This window comes from Podarcis muralis, chromosome 12, assembly GCF_964188315.1.
Source record: "Podarcis muralis chromosome 12, rPodMur119.hap1.1, whole genome shotgun sequence".
NCBI classification, from domain to species: Eukaryota; Metazoa; Chordata; class Lepidosauria; order Squamata; family Lacertidae; genus Podarcis; species Podarcis muralis.
Window position 1 is genome coordinate 11,817,032 of NC_135666.1, and position 19,277 is coordinate 11,836,308.

Genomic DNA, 19,277 nt, shown 5'->3' on the forward strand with positions numbered 1-19,277 from the left:
GAGAATTTCTTAAGTTTTAATTTGCCACAGAGTTAATTTTTACTGATTTGTGGACTGTATGCTGCTCAACATACAAATGGAATACCAGCTAGTGTGTGCCACCTGTCTTATTTTAACAGGTCATCTAGTTAGGCCTGCATCCCCAGCACATAACACAGCACACTATGAACGCTTCTGAGCATAGACTGCACTTTCATTTCAGTGAAGCTAGCAGCTCTGTAAGTATGGGGAAGAAAGCCCTTGTTAGGAAACAGCCCTCATGAAGTATATAATCCAACAAAACAATGGCTATCAGCCTACACTGTGTTCATACAGAAAGAAAGCTGTGGGTGGAAGTTGCAGCGCCAATTCAAGGAATTTGAATCTGTCCTAATATTTACTGTACCTTATTTTCAAAGAATTGAGCAGATTGTATCCAGATGTAGAAGGCTATGGTATCCAGAATAGAAAATTGGGTGGAGCTCTTGTGGGCAGTGATTTTACTCTGCAGATCATTCAAAAGCCATATACTATAAATAGTCTGGGAAGCATTCAGATTATATGAACTAGCACTGTGTATCTGCTCTAGTTTGGAGTAAAGGTGATGGATTTATTTTTATATTATTATGGCTGCTTCTCTCTTTGAATGGCAGTGCAGTGCTATACCAAATCTTGAGGCTCCTAAGAAAACCATCTAGGAACATTCTGGTAAAATAAACATTTCCAAATGAAAATATAGAGGTAATATTTATAGATGTAAAATATTTTATTTGTAAATGCTGATCTTCTAAATCTGTTTCCACAAATTTCAAAGCCCATAACACTCTGTATACTTCAAAAATTCATTTTTTGCCAACATTAGATAACTATTATACAGAACAGAAAAAACCTGTAGGACAAATACTGGTAGGATGTTGGAATATTGTACAAGAGAAGAAAAATATTCGAGAAACAAATTTCATACAGCTATTTATCAAGAGAAAAATATATACAATTGATTTATTCTGTAAGATAAAAATACATCATGCCATATACATTACAAGTTCAGAACTGTAGCACTGAATATATCAACAGTTTTACAGTCCACTTTCGCTGTGCACACAAAAAACTTCATTTTTTTTTAATATTTAGACTGTGAAGTGTCAGTACCAGAATTTAAAGTACAAAATAAAAAAACTAAGCTGCTTCAAAATGTTGATTAGGTTTCTACAAGCAAACACAAACAGTGTTTTATTTTTTTTTAAAGAAATGTAAACAAAACAATCCATACAAACACATTTTTTAAATTACATTTTCCAAAACCCTATTGCCAGAGTCCTGCAGCTGAAAGCACAATTACACCTAATTTTTTCTTTGTTTTTACTTTGAAAGAAGGCAGCTATTGTATTAGACTTACGCTCTCACTACACATTTCTATTTTCATTACATGATTTAGTGTAAGCTGAACAGTTCATGTAATCCCCACTACCTTTTTCTGGAAAAGAAAATCAATGTTCAGCTTCTATTTTGGGTGGTTTTAGCAGTTATTCACAGTTATCACAAATTCTAAGCACAAAAAAACCTGATTTAAGAAATAGGGATGTAACAATATAATACAAATAAAATAAATCGGTCTAAATTTCCTCAGACATCTACAAAAGTCATAGTTGTAATATACATGCTCTCTACCAGTCTTAACGGTTACTTAAAAAAGTTATTAATAGAGCACAGTTGAGCCTGCTTTAAAGATTAAAAAAATAAAGTAAAACCTCTCTTTAAATTGAGATTTTGGTTATTCCATAACAATTGTAATGGCATTTTTAATACATGAGATCATATTGTAACATCCCTATCAAAGTTTTATAATAAGCACCCGAACTGCTGCAAAGTCTGGTAGCATTTGGTCAATTACTATTTTTTTATACTGTACTTTATTCCTCAAAATATTTACACTTTTGTACAAAGTAACAGGGTTTGTTAGTTCTGCAGGTAACAGCAGCAGCTTGGCTTCTAACTTTTCCTTTTAAAAATAGCTTCATTCACTTATTTCAATAATAAATACAAAAAGTTTCTCTTATTTTACAGAAATCAAAAACTACAATAAACTGACTCATGGAATCAAGTATTTTAAATGTATTTTAGTGCAAGTTATTTCCCTTAGCTCTATCCCTAAGGAAGTCGTTTCAGTACATTCCTTGTTCAGTGGTGTCTACTTTTATTTATTTATTTTTCTGTATTTAGAGGGCCTGCCCCTTTAATAAGTAAGGCTGTGGCCAGCACTTTGGACGTCTCCCTTTCGCTGGTGATTTCAGTCTACATTCATTGATGCCCCACTGCCCTTTTGCAGTTCAGCCATAGCTTCTCTGCCCAAGTTCAACGATTTCTCCTTATGAGTTCATAAAATCAAAAGTGCTGGACTGGTTTGGAGATCAGTTTCACCTCTGTGTGCCTCGGACATCAGGCAACAACTCCATATTCTGCCAGCTTGCTTCACACTGGTGTAGAATACAACTTTCAGAAGTGATTGCTTTCACACCCACCCACACCCACCCCATAAAAATCAAAAAAATCAAAATCACTTCTTCCTTGGGACAAGCAACCCCTGGAGACAGCAAGGAATGCATCTAGTTCATCCATTTTCGGCAGTTTACAGCTCCACAGTGACATGGAATCTTGTGCTGGTCATCTTCAAAATCAAACTTATAGTCATAACAGAGCTGAAAGAAAGGGACTGCCAGTTAGGTTTGGTGTTTGCAAAATCAAGAACAACTACTCACCTCATATATACATGGACGCGTTCTCAATTTCATCATATGTTGTTGGATTTTAAGTTGCTAACATTGATTATGAATGGAAGAAGCAGCTTCTTGCAAGGTGAACTGTGCCTAGGGTGCTAAAGCACAGCCTCGTTGAATCAATATAGTGGTAAATGCCAAATTCATCTGTAATGTGATAATGGGCTGAGTAGCCACCCAGAATGGCTGGGGCAACCATTTCAGATGGGTGGGGTGTAAATAATAAATTCTTCTTCTTATATTATTAATATCCTGAAATGGTGTTGCAGATTAAGGGTTGGTTTAGGAGATACCCCATTTCTGTAATCAGTCTAACCAGCTCACTGTGGCTGTTTTTATTTGCCAGAGTTCTTGCTACTGAAAATATAGTGCAGAATCAAATGTGCTGATTGAGGTGCAAGAATGTTCCCCCAGGTGTTTGGAAGCATACACCTGAAAAGCCTTTATCTGTTGCTATCAAAGTAACTTTCCACATTGGGGGCAAATACATCTTCACATGAAACGGTCTGCATGCTGCCCAAGAACTCTACAACACTGCTGGGTGCATATGAATGGGCTCCAAAACAGTTACACCAGAATGAAATATTTTTTTAAGTAGTTTTCCAATATCCTATTTAATGTGACGTTTCAGCATACAAAGCAATGTTTTACATTGACTGCACACTTCTATATGTGTACTTGCAGAAGTAAGCCCTGTTGAGTTCAATGAAAGTTACTCCCAGGTATGCGGGTACAGGAAAGTGGTAAATGTTAAACAGCTTTACAGTATAAACAAACTTCAGAGTGGCTTCTAATAGATCGCCTAAAATGCTAAGCAGTACATGGGAAAAAATACAAGGGGGTGAGACTGTCCAGTTGACAAGTCAACAGAAAATAAATAAATCACGGTACTTAAAAAAGAAGCAAGTGCTGAAACATTTTTGTAACTAGGAGTTTTAGAAAGAAGAAATTGAGCATATTCTACAAAGAAAGGTTTACGCTACTAGAAGCTATGCAAATCCTACCTCTTCTCCCTTCTGGATTCTCCTGCTAGAGCTAATGATGATCTTATGTCCCCTTTCAAAGGTTACCACCTCAGCCACACAGTTTGGTGCACAGGAATGGTTAATATACCTACAAGGGGTGGGGAAAGCAGAAGAAATCCAGGCACATGTTTTAAAGTGTTGAGGAAGCAAACTGATTTTACTGTAAAATATATATACAACGTCTGACCTTTGCCCAGGAAAAAACAAAGTTCAAAAACTGCTCTATTGCTGGACATCTGCTTTGAGAGCACAAATCAAGGCTACAGTAAATTAATAAGGCAGCTTTAGAGTTTACTGGGAGTATGACAGTTGAATGCGCTAACTTAGAGAATAAAGGCAATTGCGGAAAAAACACTTCCAGTAGAACTCCTCAGGATAGAGCCGGCAAAGAACATGGCTGGCATCCAAAAATGAGATCACCATTCCTCTCAAGAGCCACCCACCTTGCAGGACCTCCTGTCAATGTGGCATCAATGACATGGTCATTGTCAATGCGGAACATGTACACGCCGCGATTCTGCGAGGAGGGAAGCAGAGAGAAAATGCTGTCAGATCTGTACAAGAAGAGTCAATCATTCAAACAAAAGGAGTGACACACAGTTCAAAGTGTTTTTCAGATTCATAATGAGACAACCCATTAGCATACTATGGGAGACTCAGGTATATTTATACCCAACACAGAAAGCAGAGCATGCTTACTAGTATTTTGTGACTAGATGTATTGAATAGAAAAGGCAACCTGGAAGATCCTTTAGAGACAGGCTCAGACATGGCCACAAACTAATAGTCTCAGTCAGTCTAAATCAGGCATGTCCAACTTCCAAGAGACTGCGATCTACTCCCACTATAAAAAAAACTGGCAGTGATCTACGATCTACCCATTGGATTGACCAAAGTTGTTGAACTTCTTTTAGGAAAGCAAAAGTTGTTGAGCTTTTTTTGGTGAGCGAAAGTTGTTGAGTTTTTTTGGGGGGGCGGGGGGGGAGAGATTGACCAGGGACGCCCAGTGATCGACCGGTAGATTGCAATTGACCTGTTCGACATGCCAGCTCTAGATGAATTCACAGTCTCACACAATCTGTACCTATAGTCACTGGATGGTTTTGGGGACATGGATGTTACTCTGAATGATTGGTGTGTATCGTAGTCTCTGTGTTGCACAGATCTCTACATATATGGGCCCAGATCTCGGTTCATACATTTTTCACACACAATGTTTATGAAGCACAATGAACATCTTAATACTTTGAGCCATTTTTTTAAATTCTCCGGAAACACCAGGTGTTCCCGCTATCTGGAGACACAGTTCTGAGTGCTTCACATCCAAGCTGTAATACATGTCAGCATTCACAACGCTATAGCTGTTTGCTCTGGAGAAGAGCTCACACATTTTTTACTATCTTACATGAGTTCTTGAAACAGGTTAAGTTGCCTTATGTAATACCTGAGATTCATAAAGCTTCTCTTTCCTGTTGGCTACCTCATTGCGGATGATGGTTCCAATATATTCAATGACCATGGTGTGCTTTTCAATGTCTCTAGCAGCATATAAGCCCAGGCCCTACAAAGAATAGTAGATGCTTTAGGAATATCTCAGTACCAGAGTGTACAACCTGAACACTATGTTGGTGTGGTTTAGCATTAGGGTACAAGAACTTACACGACAGAACTGATGCTTTTTAGCAAACTTACAGTCAATCCTATACATGTTTACTCAGAAGTATGTCCCTCTGTTCAATGGAGTTTACTCCCATTTAAGGGTGTTTAGAGTGCAGCTCAAATCAGCAAGGGGAAAAATAAAACTAACATAGCCCAGCAGTACACAAGTGCTATTCAGACCTTAATGTAAATTGCATGTAGTCTTTTAGGCAAGAAACCTCACAAGTGGCTTACATAAGCCACAATACAATATATTAATAAAATACAGGATCACAAATATATCACATATATAAAACAGCCCTGAAAAACAGCTGCATGTCCAGCAACAGGCAAGCATCATATGATTAATATCAGCTAAAACTTTTAAACAATTTCAAATCAGTGGGGCCATAACATCTTTAAGAATAAGTGGCTTGAAATTAATGAGCTTTTAAAGCCCTTTTGAAGGCCTGCAGTTGGGAAGGAGCCATTGGGATGAAGTTCCATGAGTGCAGGGCTAGCACCATAAAGGCCCTATTCTTTATGCCCACCAATCTGATTGATCTTACAGGCAGGCCTTACAACAGGGTCTCCCAGTTGATCTCTGGGCCCAGGCAAGTATGAAGGGCTCCTTTCTCCTTTAAAGATCAACACCAGTATATGAAATTTATTGATGTTATATATTTTACCAGCCATCTGGCCCACATTGATAGATACATTTTCCACTAATGGAAATGTTCTAGCAATCTTCAAAGGCAGCCCTATATGCAATAGCAAAGTCAGAATGTCACTAGTTCATGAATAACAGAAGTCAGGTCCACTCTGTCTACATAATTGGGGCTCCTCTCTTGTGGAGCCAATCATCTACCGGCCAAGCAAGTTTAGCAGCAGGCCGAGATGAGCAAGGCAGACTACTATGTCCACCCCTATTGTGACCTAACAAACCCCCAACTCCCAAATTAACTAACACATCAACAGCAAATATGCAGATAGAAGGCCAGTAGTGGTGGTGATAGTGTATTTTATAGACTGTCACATGTACAGCTTATCTGCATATTGGACAGATGTTTGTTGTCTTGAGACCAAGATGGCTGACTTGGGGAAACTATTTTCCAAGCAGCACACATTTTCCCCGAAGATATTAGAAAACCGTCTGGATTCATCATCCTCTGGAAGCAGACCATTAGTGTTGACCCTCCACCACTGTGAAGGTTACAAGAAGCCTGAAGGTCAAATTTAATCAAGTAATGATCAGTTCATGACAATGGAAGCCATTACTAGCTCCTCCTCCCACAGAGAATTCCCCCCTAGTCCAGTACAGAACACCAAAGTATGCTATACAACTTACATTGAGCCTGATTTTAATCTGAGCTGGACCATGGCTTCATATTGTTTTCATGGTTGATTGGAAGAGACAGTGGCAAAATTTTGAAAGAATGAATTCATTGCACAGCAAAGTTGTTGCAACTGACCTGAATACGTGAGCGTGCCAAATAGACATTGGATTTCCATTCGGTCTTCATTTTTCGGTACTGAGAGGACTTTGAATGAACAAACTGTTTACTGTAAGGTGCATTCAGTTCTCCTGTAACTGTGCTCTGAAATGACTTTGAAGTGCTGGTGCTATTTAAGGTATGAGGCCTGCAGTAGTGGGTCATATAACAGAAGAGACAAAGAAGGAAAACTGAAGATCTCTCTGAATTTTATGACATTTAGAGGTTGTTTTTTTTAAAAAAACAAACTCAAAGACAGACAGACATTCAAAGCCAGCTAGCAGAGACAACAAAGCAGCCCCCCTGGCTCAGACATGCACATACACAGCCAACAACAACAGGGTTTGTAAGCAGCACACAGAAGCACAGGTATCCTACGCAGCCTATAAACCCTGGGCTGTACTATGTGAATTTAAAAGAAAATACCTTAACACAAACCTCTTGACATGGCTGCTCATTTTTGGCTCAGAGCGGGCGCAGCCTGTGGGGTTGATGGCAAGAGGAAGTTCCATGAGGGGGTTTCGGCCATACCGGAAGGTGTAATGTTCACAAGCCTCAACCCCAGGAAGCTGTAAACACACCAAGGAGTCACATGTCAATGCAGTTGCAGAACAGCCAAATAAATGTTGTCTGATTCAGGAATAGGTTTAGGAATTAGAATAGCACACACAGAGAGAGACAGCACTCAGTGAAGTGCTTTACAAAACTGCCTTCTTTTTCCTTCTTGCTTTTCTTTAAGAGCACAAATCCTAAAACCGATTGTACAAACCCAACCCTGCCTTTTCTATCCTAGCCTGCAATGCTCAATAAGCCCTTGGGTGCTTTGCCCACTCACATAGTATCTACTAATGCATACTTCTACCTGCAAAACCTGCTGCCATAAGTGTTGAAGAGAAGAGAAAGAGGTGGGGTGGGGTGGGCAGGCAGGCAGGAAACCCCACACCAAACCATTGTTTCCTGTTTCTAAACCTCTGAAAGTGAGCCTATAACCCTGGCCAAAAGACCTGCTTCAGGGCTTTTCGCTGACTAAATTTTTATGCTAGTTATGGCACAGAATTATATACCAGAACCATTTCTTCCTTCAGACTCTATGACAAGTTTTCAATAGGTAAGAGCCTGGACACATGTTACACGCATTGCATAAAAAACTGTTGTGTCTAAGACAGACAATGATTTACTACTAAAGAGTGACAAGCCCAGAACTGGCCTAGTACAGCCACATGACCTCTTACCGATTCAGCAATCCTAGCCACTGCAGAAACAGTCAAACCAAAGAGGTCTTCACCCTTTAGATATGCAGGGAATAGCTGCAGCATTTCAGAACTCCTCCTTACTGAAGCAACAGGCTCTAGGATTTTATCCCAAACACCTGCATAGGATAAAAATTACAGTGAATCACAAAATAAATGCAAGAGAAAAAACAAATCACCACAATAAACTTGTTTAAAGTCATATCTACAGTGGTGCCTCGCAAGACGAAATTAATTCGTTCTGCGAGTTTTGTCGTCTTGCGATTTTTTTCGTCTTGCGAAGCACGGTGTCGGAAAAGTTTTGGAAAAGCTTCAAAAATCACCAAAGTCTTCAAAAACCTCAAAAAAGGCTACCACACCGCGTGCTATGAGTTGCTCCTCGAAGTCAAGTCGCAACTGTATTAACGGTGTTAAGAAAAAGGAAACAAACTTGCAAGACGTTTCCGTCTTGTGAAGCAAGCCCATAGGGAAAATCGTCTTGCGAAGCAGCTCAAAAAACAAAAAACCCTTTCATCTTGCGAGTTTTCCGTCTTGCGAGGCATTCGTCTTGCGAGGTACCACTGTACTTTGGATGTAACACTAGGAGTGCTCTAAAATACTAAGAATACATCTTGCTCCCAAGATGAATTCTTTACATCAATATCACTTCTGCATGGAAAACCATGTATTGACTGTCCTATATGATGAACACAGCACGCACACATGGCAAAATAGCATGGAGATCATCACATACAATACTGACATGGGTACTCACGATTTGCTACAAAGAAGTCATTTGTGCATTGACGAGTTAGCTCGTGTGAAATGGACTTACATGCAATAGGCCTAATGGCTTCCAGTAACCAGTTAGAAATAGCAAATGAACGTACACAATGAAATGCACATCTAGCAGTTAGGCCAAAGACTTTCACAAGATTCCGTATTACCTTTAGGGGTTGAGTCAGTAAGAACCAGGTCTTCATGGCCTTGCTCAATGATCCTGATCACAAAGAGGGGAAGACCATCCTTCTCTTCAATGGAACACAGGTAGCGACACCTGCGGTTGGCATAGCGTGTGCTCCAATACAACCGGCTGGCCTCGTAACCCACAGGGTAGAGCACCTTTGAAGAATGGAAGGCCTGCATCTGGTGTGGCAGCAGCTGGCCAATCGTGTGGAAGATGAGGCTCCCCACCCGGAAGGTGTGCTCGCGATCCCCCCGTTGGACTATGCTGGCAATTTGTCGGACTTCATCCCGCTGGACATATACCCGCCTGAAGACTGCAAAATAGCTGAGTTCTTGCTCGTGAGCGCCCTTTGGTTTGTGCATAGGGCAAAGCATAGTTTTGTCTTTAAAAAACATGCATTGTGCTTTAATGGCGCAGGTAAAGTGATAAATATTGGTGCACCTTAACCTGTGACAGCCGCTGGTGGCGCCCATTTTGTGACAGAACATGCATTTCATCTGCAAGCCCCTTCGCAGGGCGAGCTCCACGTTGATTAAGGCACCAGCTTGTGTCTCATAGACCTCAGTAGACCAAAGAGCACAGTTCAAGTGGACCCAAACATCTAAGTCAAGGTTTAGAAGTCTTGCTGGTCCATCTGTTAGCCCATCGCCCTCCTCATGACAGAAACAACACTTTCGGTAGTCCTTCGGCACTGGATCAGGTTTAATGGTTGTGCCCAGCTTTTTGAGGAATTCATCTATCTCCTCATCACAAGGAGGTTTGAATGTTCCTTTAGGAATCACAATCTGTATGTTCCACTTTTTCCACTTCATTCCTTTCCATTTCTTACTTACTGGTCGACAGTCATCCAGACCATTCGGTATAGTTCTCAGGCGGGGTTTTAGCTTCACTGTTACCTTAAGCTCATCTGGTTTTGGCTCGACTCTGGCTGCTTCAAAAGCAGGAGGGAAGGTGATAAGGGGCGAGGAAGGCGGAGAAATCTTTTCCTGTAGCTGAGGGAGGCAGTGCACATCTAACGTAGAGATGTTGTTGTTATACTGATGGAACACTTTCGGGGCTGCCTCCTTCAATGGAAACTGTGGCAAGGTAGGAATTGATTCCTGAGAAATAATAAAGCAATTAAATATGGAATCAAGGAAAACATGTTTGGTCAATATTATTTCAAAGTCAGATGCCTATGATGTATTATGGTAGTTATGAATGCATGAACCAGCAACATCCTATTTTACTTGCAGAGGAAACCTTATTATCTTCCTGGTACTGTGTCTTCCCAGGCAGTGTGGTAGACCAGTAACACTAATAATAACAGTAAATGCTTAGAAGACATGTGCTAGGAATTTATAAGCTTGAGGCTGATTTACTTGCAGGTAAGTATGCCGGCTTGATGTTTGCAATGATATACTTCTCCACTTACAAGCAAATTTATTCATGGGCAGGCACGTCAGATTGCAATTTTTAAGCAGAAAGTTTTAACAGAACAAAGTTACCTAGGATTCCTGAATCAAAGTTAGTGAGCTATTGATACTCCAGGGAGACAACCTGAAAATGATATCATAAAACACCACACAAGATAAGATTCTGATGGCACCAAATATTCTGAATGTATCATGGGATGTATCATGCATATGTATGTCACTGAATGATGGCTAGAATGCACTGGGAATATCTGCTGCATGCTGCTTCAATGATGCCAGCACAGGAAAAACACTTAATAGATTGTACCCTCCATTGCAACAAAACTGAAATTTTTGGGACAGGTACTGATTTAATCTTCTGCAGTTAACTGAGATGAAAGCTACTCTTCGTTTACACTAGAGATGGATCTTGCAAACTTTTTTTTTAAAAAAAATCAGAATACAGTATTTCATCTAGCTTCAAAATTTTGAAACTGAATCACTGTATATATTCCAATTAATATTTATTGTGTATTTTATTAATGCAGCAGCACAGGGAATTACCTTGCTTTCTGAGCTTTTTGCTTGCATGGATGCTGAATAAAGAACAAAGCAGTTGTTGCTACAGAAGACAATGTCTTTCTCCATTCTTTCAGACTTCTCTCTAGAATCCTGGAAATAAGAAGTCAAAGAGCGTAAACATGAACTTCAGGGAATTTCATTTTTAATACATATAGTAAATTAGAAAAACCAAGCTGCCCATTACTTGTAGAAACCTTTTCTTATGTTAATACAAAATCTTAGAGAACAAATCTTATTCAGAATGAACTAGGAAAAGCATTCCCTTATGTTGCTAGTAATGTCAATGTGTTTATAACTCAAGACTTTGCTAATTACATAAATGTGAGTTGATGAAATACCGTATTTTTCTGTGTATAAGACACCCCCCATGAATAAGACGACCCCTATTTTTTTAACCCAAAATTTAAAAAATCAGTATTTGAAACATCAAACAAAACAACTTTCTTTCAAAATAAAATAAAATAATAAGGAAATTGTCCAGTAGCACCATAGAGACCAACTAAGTTTGTTCTGGGTATAAGCTTTCATGTGCATGCACACTTCTTCAGATACTTTCTTTCAGTTAGAGTGACAGGGGGAGCTTTTGCGGGGAGATCACCTTCAAGCAAAGGCAAAAAGTGTGCAGGATCAAAATGAGCTGGCGCGTAGAAGAGAGGGGGCCAGTCTGTTGCGGTCAAGCTCTTCGCAACCTAAGCCACAACCTGCCCAATCCTGCTTTGCCTAGAGACCGTGGCAGCAGCAGCAGCAATGCCCAGGTTCCAGGATCAGAGCCGCTGGAGCTGGGAGTGGATCCAGGGGCTCTCGCGTGCCAATCACCTCTCCGTGGACTAGGCAAGGTGAAGCAGGCGGGTGCCAGAACTGGAAGAGCCGCCTGCTCCCCTCCCAAATAACACCTTCAGCATACCGCTGACATCACCAAACTTTGGAACTTTGGCAGAAAAGGTTGGGCGAAAGTTTTGGAAGGTGGGAGGGGCAGCAGAGCCTTCCGCGCAGGGTGACGAGGCGTCCTCTTCAGCATTGCACTAGAGGAGCTTCTACAGGATGCCTCATGAAGCTTAGGCTCCATGCATCAGGCTCACTCCTGGCAGAGGGGGAAAGAGTGACTTTGAGCATGAGCAAAGCGCCTTTCTTTTTCTGCCATGTCACTTGACAGCAGCAAAGCTCCCCCCCCTGCCCCAATTCACATTCCGTTTATAAGACATCCCCCAAATTTTGACTGGGGGGAAAAATCAGGTAAAAACATCGTCTTACACACAGAAAAATATGGTACATTTGTTTCTTGATGTAAAAAATAGTTCACACTGCACCTCAGAATGTTAATTTAAGACACACAGCCCTTTCATTATGAACTATTTGTAGCAAGAAATGCTGGCGTGTTAGCTTGTAGTTGCATACTAAAACTACCATTATTTTACATATGATTTTGATTGTACGAAACTACTTGGTAGTGAAAACAATTTCAAGGAAAGATAAATTGGCTGGTGGTGCTAGTATGGAGGCATGGAGACTTCTGAAATTTCCACTTTGAAGCACTCTGGTATTTATTCACAGGCTAGAGAATCCCTAGGGATCTTTATTTTTATAGAACTGTTGAAACAGCAGAAATAAAATGAGAGCAAGATTTTTTAAAATTATGAACTCTCTTCTGCAACTGATAAAACCTTATTACTCTGCAATAGCTTTTTGAGTTATTTCTAACTTGCCAGAGACCACTTGTTAATGAAAGAGAAATCTCTACTGAATTCTACCAACCTCCAAAATGCAGAACAGTAATAATTAAATAGTTGTACAATGTGAAGTATATGAACTGTAGGAATCAACCTGACCCCCTCTTTTGGTAGTTTAACCTTATAAAGCAAAAAACAATAATAGACAAACGGGTATCACAGTAGTACCTGTTTCAGGAAAGGTAGATCACTGAAGGATTTCCGTACTCCACTGCCCAGAACTACGACTTTACAATGAGAGCACCACTGTGACCTCAACCCTGAACCATCTGCAACATGTGGACTGTGTGCCTTATAGCCTGCCAAGACTTAACAAGAAAACCAACAAGTTACAAAGTGCCATTTTGAATAGAGCATATGCATTATTAACATGGGCATGCATGTTCCCCCAAATAATTGCTTTCATTTTTAAAGCACAATTTCCCTACAACTGTTGCACAGCAACACACCTTCCACCACTGCGGACCTACTTTGCCCTTTCCCTTCATACCACCCTATTCTTTTTACAGTGCTTCTGTTTACACATTTTTACACTGCCGTTTAATGTGACAAAATATCTGCCCCTGAATAATCTTCCACAAGTATGGGTTTTGTCTAGTCACTCTCACCAGAACACAATTCGTATTACTGAGGAGACATAAAAATGAAGCACAGTGTCATTTTCTCACCATGGATTAAACTCATTGCCACCTTTTCTAAAAAAAACCCCCTACAATTAACAAAACCAAAAAAAGATATATCCTTACTCACCGTTACCACTTGGGGGAAATGGCATATTATGTTGTTTGAGTCCGTAAGGCCCTGTTAGTCCAGGAGGCCCTACAGTGCCTGCCTGAGGACCGTGAAGTAACAAGTGCTGCCTGTACTCAAAGGCTACATTTGCTCTGTGAGAGTTCATGATTCCCAGAGAGGATGGAACATCTGGTGCACTGCTCACTTCATAACTGTTTGGAATTCTGACATGCAGAAGATTGGAAAATGCAGCCACCACACTGCCAATATTCTAGAGTGGGAAAAGGAAAATGGACAAGTGCATACCATCTTTTTTCTTCATCACATACTTAAAAGAGGACTGCACTGAAATGGATGCTTCGCAGAACAACCTCCCCCCTCCCCTGAATGCTCTCGCCCAGTTTTGGGGTGGGAGGGATGTAAAACAGGTCACACATTTGCACACACTCCAAATGGCAGACTGAGGGCAATGCTTCCTGGGCTCACTTCTGTTCAGCTTAATGACAGTAAATTTGACTGATTGCCTGATGATGCAACATCAACACACTAGCTACGTGATCCCTGATTGGCCAGGATTACATTAGTAAGATGCCCTTGTTTTCTTTTTTTTAAGAAGGCACCTAAGCTGCTGCTGCTGCTGCTGCTGCTATTATTATTATTATTATTATTATTATTATTATTATTATTATTATTATTATTATTATCATTATTAAATCAAGGAAAGCAGCTGCTTCAAAGAGCATGTGATAAAACAAGGAAATGGGGAATTTGTGAACCCAGCCCTCCGCAATCTACGTTAAGTGTCTTTTTCTTTGAAAAACTGTTTGTCGGAAGTATTTCAGTGCAGATTTACAATTTAAAGAAACGGCACTGAAACTAATAACCAGAGTTTACAACAACTGTTGCACTGCAACACAAATAAAATAGCCATAACGTCTGCAGGACATGGGGCACAACATTGTCACAGATACATGCAGCTCACTGGAAATTTCCTTACCTCTGCAGCTGTGGGATGTAAAGTAATTGCTATGGATACAAGGCCAGATTTTGGACCATTTTGAGAAGGACCAAGCTGAGAGCCAAAGAAGCCAGAACCAGGCTCTGTTTTGATATAATTCCTTTTTTCTTCTGAACCTTCAATTAAAGGGAGAGATACAAAATTAAATATGCATGTAACTGAGGCAAGTGAACATGCTGGTGGGGAAATTAGTCCAAACATCTAGAAAATATTTTGGCAATACCTTTTCCAGTACTGGCAGGTAGAATTGGAATGATGGGGGATGGAACAGGTTCGGGCATCTCTTCCTTTACTGCTGACAGATCAGGGTATCTACTTATTTCCATGCCCATTACGCTCTCGGGAGAGGAGGAAGGAACGAAGCTGTCAGGAGTGTCTCTGTCATCACAAGGATCCTGAACCCTGAGAGGGAAAATAATTGGAAATGTTTTTCACATATAGATGTGTAAAGTGGAAATGGGTATGTTTAGCCTGGTAAAGAGGAGACTGAGAGGAGATATGATAGCCATCTTCAAATATTTCAAGGACTGTCACATGGAGGGTGGAGCAAGCTTCTTGTTTTCTCCTGCACCCATCCAATGGATCCAAAAGTTACAAGGAAGGATATTCCGACTAACCCTCAGTAAGAACGTTCTGACAGTAAGAGCTGTTTGACAGTGGAATGGACTCCCTTGGAAGGTGGAGGACTCTCCATTGTTTGAAGTTTTTAAGCAGAGGTTGGATGACCATCTGCCATGTATGATCCAATTTACCTGAATTCAATAGGACTTACTTCTCAGTAACATGGTTATTTAGAGTTTAGCAGCATCATGGAGCACCTAAGATAACAGATACCCAACACAAAACAAAACAAAAAATAATTAGAGAAAATATCTACCTCAGCTCTTCATGATTGTTATGAGGCGGGGTTGGAAGAGAAGCAGGAACATCCACACTTTTAGGACCCTGAGCCATGGCTCTGGCTAACAGATCATCCTGTGGTCTGAAAGGCAGCTGAAACTGCTTCGGTCCCAGAGCTTTGGTAACTGAAATGCAGCAAGAACAGACAAAACAAATGACCCAAATATTCAGTGACCTATAAAAAGGGGGGGGGGTGTCAAAAAAATGGATCCTAACTTCAACCTAGACTTCTTTTGTTTTACATTTAATTAGACTTTCAGTCAGTAGCGAAAGTTGTGAAAATCTGCAGCATTCTCATACAAATGAAAGGATGAGGGAAGCTCATGCCCACTTTATGAGGAGCTGGGTAGGATGGAAGCAACAAGGTAAGCGACATCAGTGGCAGAGGGGCTAGATGCTGGCAGTGAGGCAACATACAGGTTAGCTAGCACCCAAACAAGCCCTATAACTTAAAGCTGTTCTTTCTTGTACAAAAATGGTGTGTAAGCATCCTGCAACAACTTCTAAAATCTTCAAAAATGTTTAGATGTACAGCATTCCAGGACCAACAATATAGCTATCTATACTGGCCATGTATACATTATGTAAGAACAGAATATGCACAAAATGTTCATCAAAGGTGTTCCTATAAATTTTGTGAGGAATGATAACAAAAAGTCAAAACATTCTGCTGTAAAGTGGATTTCAAAACTGAAAAAAGCAAGCCCCATGTTTCATTATAGACAATCTGAAAAGTGAAAATGCATACTCTGGCATACATGTGAAAACTTACCATCATGCCCTCCAAGCATTCCAGCCTTTGTAGCAAGTTCTTCAGTGGTTGCAAATCCATTTACCATTTTTTGGCAAGTCACAGGTGGAGGCGTAGGAGGGAGGGAGGCCGGAGGAGTGGGAGGGTTACTCAAGTTATTCTGCTGCAAAAGAGGAAATAATTTAAAGTTAGCTTTCAGCAAGTTTATCTGGTACGTGATAAGTTATGTATCTTACGTACAAAAGGTCCAACAGAATGAACGTAATTTTTATTTTACAACTGCACATACATAATGCAACTATTTATCTACCAGTCACACTGGCTTGGTTCAGATGCAACACAAAGCCTGGTTTGGTGCTATGAGAATAAATCTGGAAGGATAATATACTCAGAATAAGAAGTTACTTGCTGGGTTTGGGGGTAAACCACAGCTTACTATTATATCTAAGCATTTGACCTGCAAAGCAGGACTGCAAGCTTCGATCAACTTCGATTTTGCATGGCAAATGCAAGCCATAATTTGCAGGTCACGTTTGGAGTTATGCCTGAACTGAGGTGGCTGGCTTGGTTCATATATCACACTAAGCTGAACCACAGCTCAGCATAAACAGATGTGTGTGGGTTCTGGACAAGAAGATTGGCTGGGGAGGAACAAAAAAACCCCTCATTCTGCTGCAGCACTGCAATGAGCTAAGCCATGGCTTGGCCTTAGCCTGTCATCTGCAGCTGGGCTTGTGGTTTATCTCTCTCCAGACTAACTACAAGTAGTAAGCAAGATTTGCTCCATGGTTTATGGCTCACGGTTTGTTCAGGACACTATCCTTCAAATTAAGCAGTCCTTTATGACTTCAATTTATTTTGTGTTTGCATTGCACTGGGAATTTTGTTTAAAAAGTATCTTGAAAGGTTAGGATTACAACTTTCACAATTGCATCACTTTGAAAAGATAGTTATAGAATAAAAAATATTTACAGTGTGAGTAATAGGTCACATCCAATGCTGTGGTTCAACTACGGCAGTAGACTTCCACTTGTGCATCAGAACTGCGCCCCCCACCCCCCATGTCTGCCAGTGTGGGAGGGGAAGTCCCGTTGCACAAGCAGAATTCTGTTTTAATTATGCCTCACCACTTTCCAGCGAAGAAGAAAAATAATAAAGTTGGCAATGAGAGAACAAGAAAAATGAAATCTTTTAAAATCCAGCAACACCATGGTATAACTACTGCTGGATCCCAATGTTTTGTTTCGTATAGAACATTTGGAGAATCTATGTAGAAAAAAAATACACCTTGTAGATTAGCTGAGAATAGTAATCTGATACCCCGTCAAGCGTTGCACTACCAAAGCTTCCCAAAAGGCGATTTCCACTATTCAGATGGCCACTGCCATAAGGAAGAAAGTGGGCAAAACTCACTCCAATTATCGGCTCCATTAGAGGCAGCAAAGAGAGTTGCTGTAGGAAAAGATGAGTAGTAATTATTTTTCACTAGCAATATGCAACAATGAACTGTAAATTTCCACTCAATTACACTAAGATGACTGTAACCATTAGAAGCCCAAGGTTTTTTAAAAACTCATTTATTGAACACTAGCCTTGAGGACAGTCCTTCAAGTACTTTACATAAAGGACTTCAGACAGAATCACAGAAATGTAGAGTTGGAAGGAACTCAAAGGTCACCTACTTCCTGCAATACAGGAATCACAGCTAAAGGAATCCCTGATAGACTGCCATCCAACCTCTATTTAAAAACCTTCAATGAAGGAGAGTCCACCACCTTCCAAGGTAGTCCATTCCATGGTTGAACAGAGTTCTTCCTAATGCTTAGTCAGAATCTCTTTTATTGTAATTTGAAGTATAATAATCATTCATTTATACCCCGCCCATCTGGCTGCGTTTCCCCAGCCACTCTGGGCGGCTCCCAACCGAATATTAAAAACACAGTACAGCATTAAACATTAAAAACTTCCCTAAACAGGGCTGCCTTCAGATGTCTTTTAAAAGTAAGATAGCTGCTTATTGCCTTGACATCTGATGGGAGGGCGTTCCACAGGGCAGGCGCCACTACCGAGAAGGCCCTCTTCCTGGTTCCCTGTAACCTCACTTCTCGCAGTGAGGGAACCGCCAGAAGACCCTCGGTGCTGGACCTCAGTGTCTGGATTGAACGATGGGGGTGGAGACGCTCCTTCAGGTATACAGGACCGAGGCCATTTAGGGCTTTAATGGTCAGCACCAACACTTTGAATTGTGCTCGGAAACATACTGGGAGCCAATGCAGATCTCTCAGGAACAGTGTTATATGGTCTCGGCGGCCACTCCCAGTCACCAGCATGGCTGCCGCATTCCGGATTAATTGCAGTTTCCAAGTCACCTTCAAAGGTAGCGCCACATAGAGTGCATTGCAGTAGTCAAAGCATTGATTTGTCTCCTACCCTTCAAAAGAGAAGAAAACAAGCTTGCTCCACCTTCCCTGTGACAGCCCTTCTGATATTTGAAGATGACTATCATATCTCCTTTTAGTCTCCTCCAAGCTAAACATAGCCAACTCCTTCAACTGTTCATCATAAGGCTTGGTTCCCAGACCCTTGATAATTTTGGTTGTCCTGCACACATCTGCACACATTCCAGATTGTCAATATCCTTCTTAAATTGTGGCATCCAGAACTGGGGGACTGACCAAGGCAGAATTGGTGCTACTACCTCCCTTGATCTAGACACTATACTTCTGAATTGCTTTAGCTTTTTTGCTGCTGCATCACACTGCTGTCTCAGGTTAAGGTGTGGAATTACATCCTTTCATGCACTCTTCCTGTGAGGTAAGAGGGCTTTACCAATACATTTTTGATCACAGACTTTGCTCTCAAATAAAATAAACTAACACCATCAGGACAGTGGCTCTCCAACTGTGGAGCACTGCAATGGTTTCCCAACCTTCTATTAATAATAAATGAACAACACACACATTGTTTTAAAAGCTTATTGCGTAAAATTAAAAAAAAAAGATGTTTTCATGATGATTTGGAAAGTTGCAATAGTTCTGCCTCTTCTGTCTCACCTCCAAGCCTTATTA

General features: G+C 40.6%; 1 protein-coding gene across 9 annotated transcripts in view; it reads right to left on the reverse strand.

The window, feature by feature from the left end:
* Window positions 1-726: 726 nt before the first annotated feature.
* Window positions 727-19,277, reverse strand: part of KMT2C (lysine methyltransferase 2C) — a 143,835-nt gene continuing 125,284 nt past the window's right edge. For 6 of the 9 annotated variants that reach the window (XM_077936742.1, XM_077936737.1, XM_077936741.1 and 3 more), the window contains 16 exons: window positions 17,497-17,661; window positions 16,231-16,372; window positions 15,436-15,583; window positions 14,782-14,960; window positions 14,538-14,674; window positions 13,559-13,811; window positions 12,977-13,116; window positions 11,064-11,171; window positions 9,086-10,205; window positions 8,142-8,278; window positions 7,336-7,478; window positions 6,889-7,057; window positions 5,223-5,339; window positions 4,222-4,295; window positions 3,758-3,866; window positions 727-2,675 (listed from right to left, as the gene is read on the reverse strand). In XM_077936742.1, the coding sequence (XP_077792868.1) occupies window positions 2,583-2,675; window positions 3,758-3,866; window positions 4,222-4,295; window positions 5,223-5,339; window positions 6,889-7,057; window positions 7,336-7,478; window positions 8,142-8,278; window positions 9,086-10,205; window positions 11,064-11,171; window positions 12,977-13,116; window positions 13,559-13,811; window positions 14,538-14,674; window positions 14,782-14,960; window positions 15,436-15,583; window positions 16,231-16,372; window positions 17,497-17,661 (3,234 nt within the window). In that variant the 3' untranslated portion in view covers window positions 727-2,582. The remainder of the gene's footprint in view (window positions 2,676-3,757; window positions 3,867-4,221; window positions 4,296-5,222; window positions 5,340-6,888; window positions 7,058-7,335; window positions 7,479-8,141; window positions 8,279-9,085; window positions 10,206-11,063; window positions 11,172-12,976; window positions 13,117-13,558; window positions 13,812-14,537; window positions 14,675-14,781; window positions 14,961-15,435; window positions 15,584-16,230; window positions 16,373-17,496; window positions 17,662-19,277) is intronic. The other 3 variants (XM_077936738.1, XM_077936739.1, XM_028749693.2) reach the window with 3 other exon arrangements.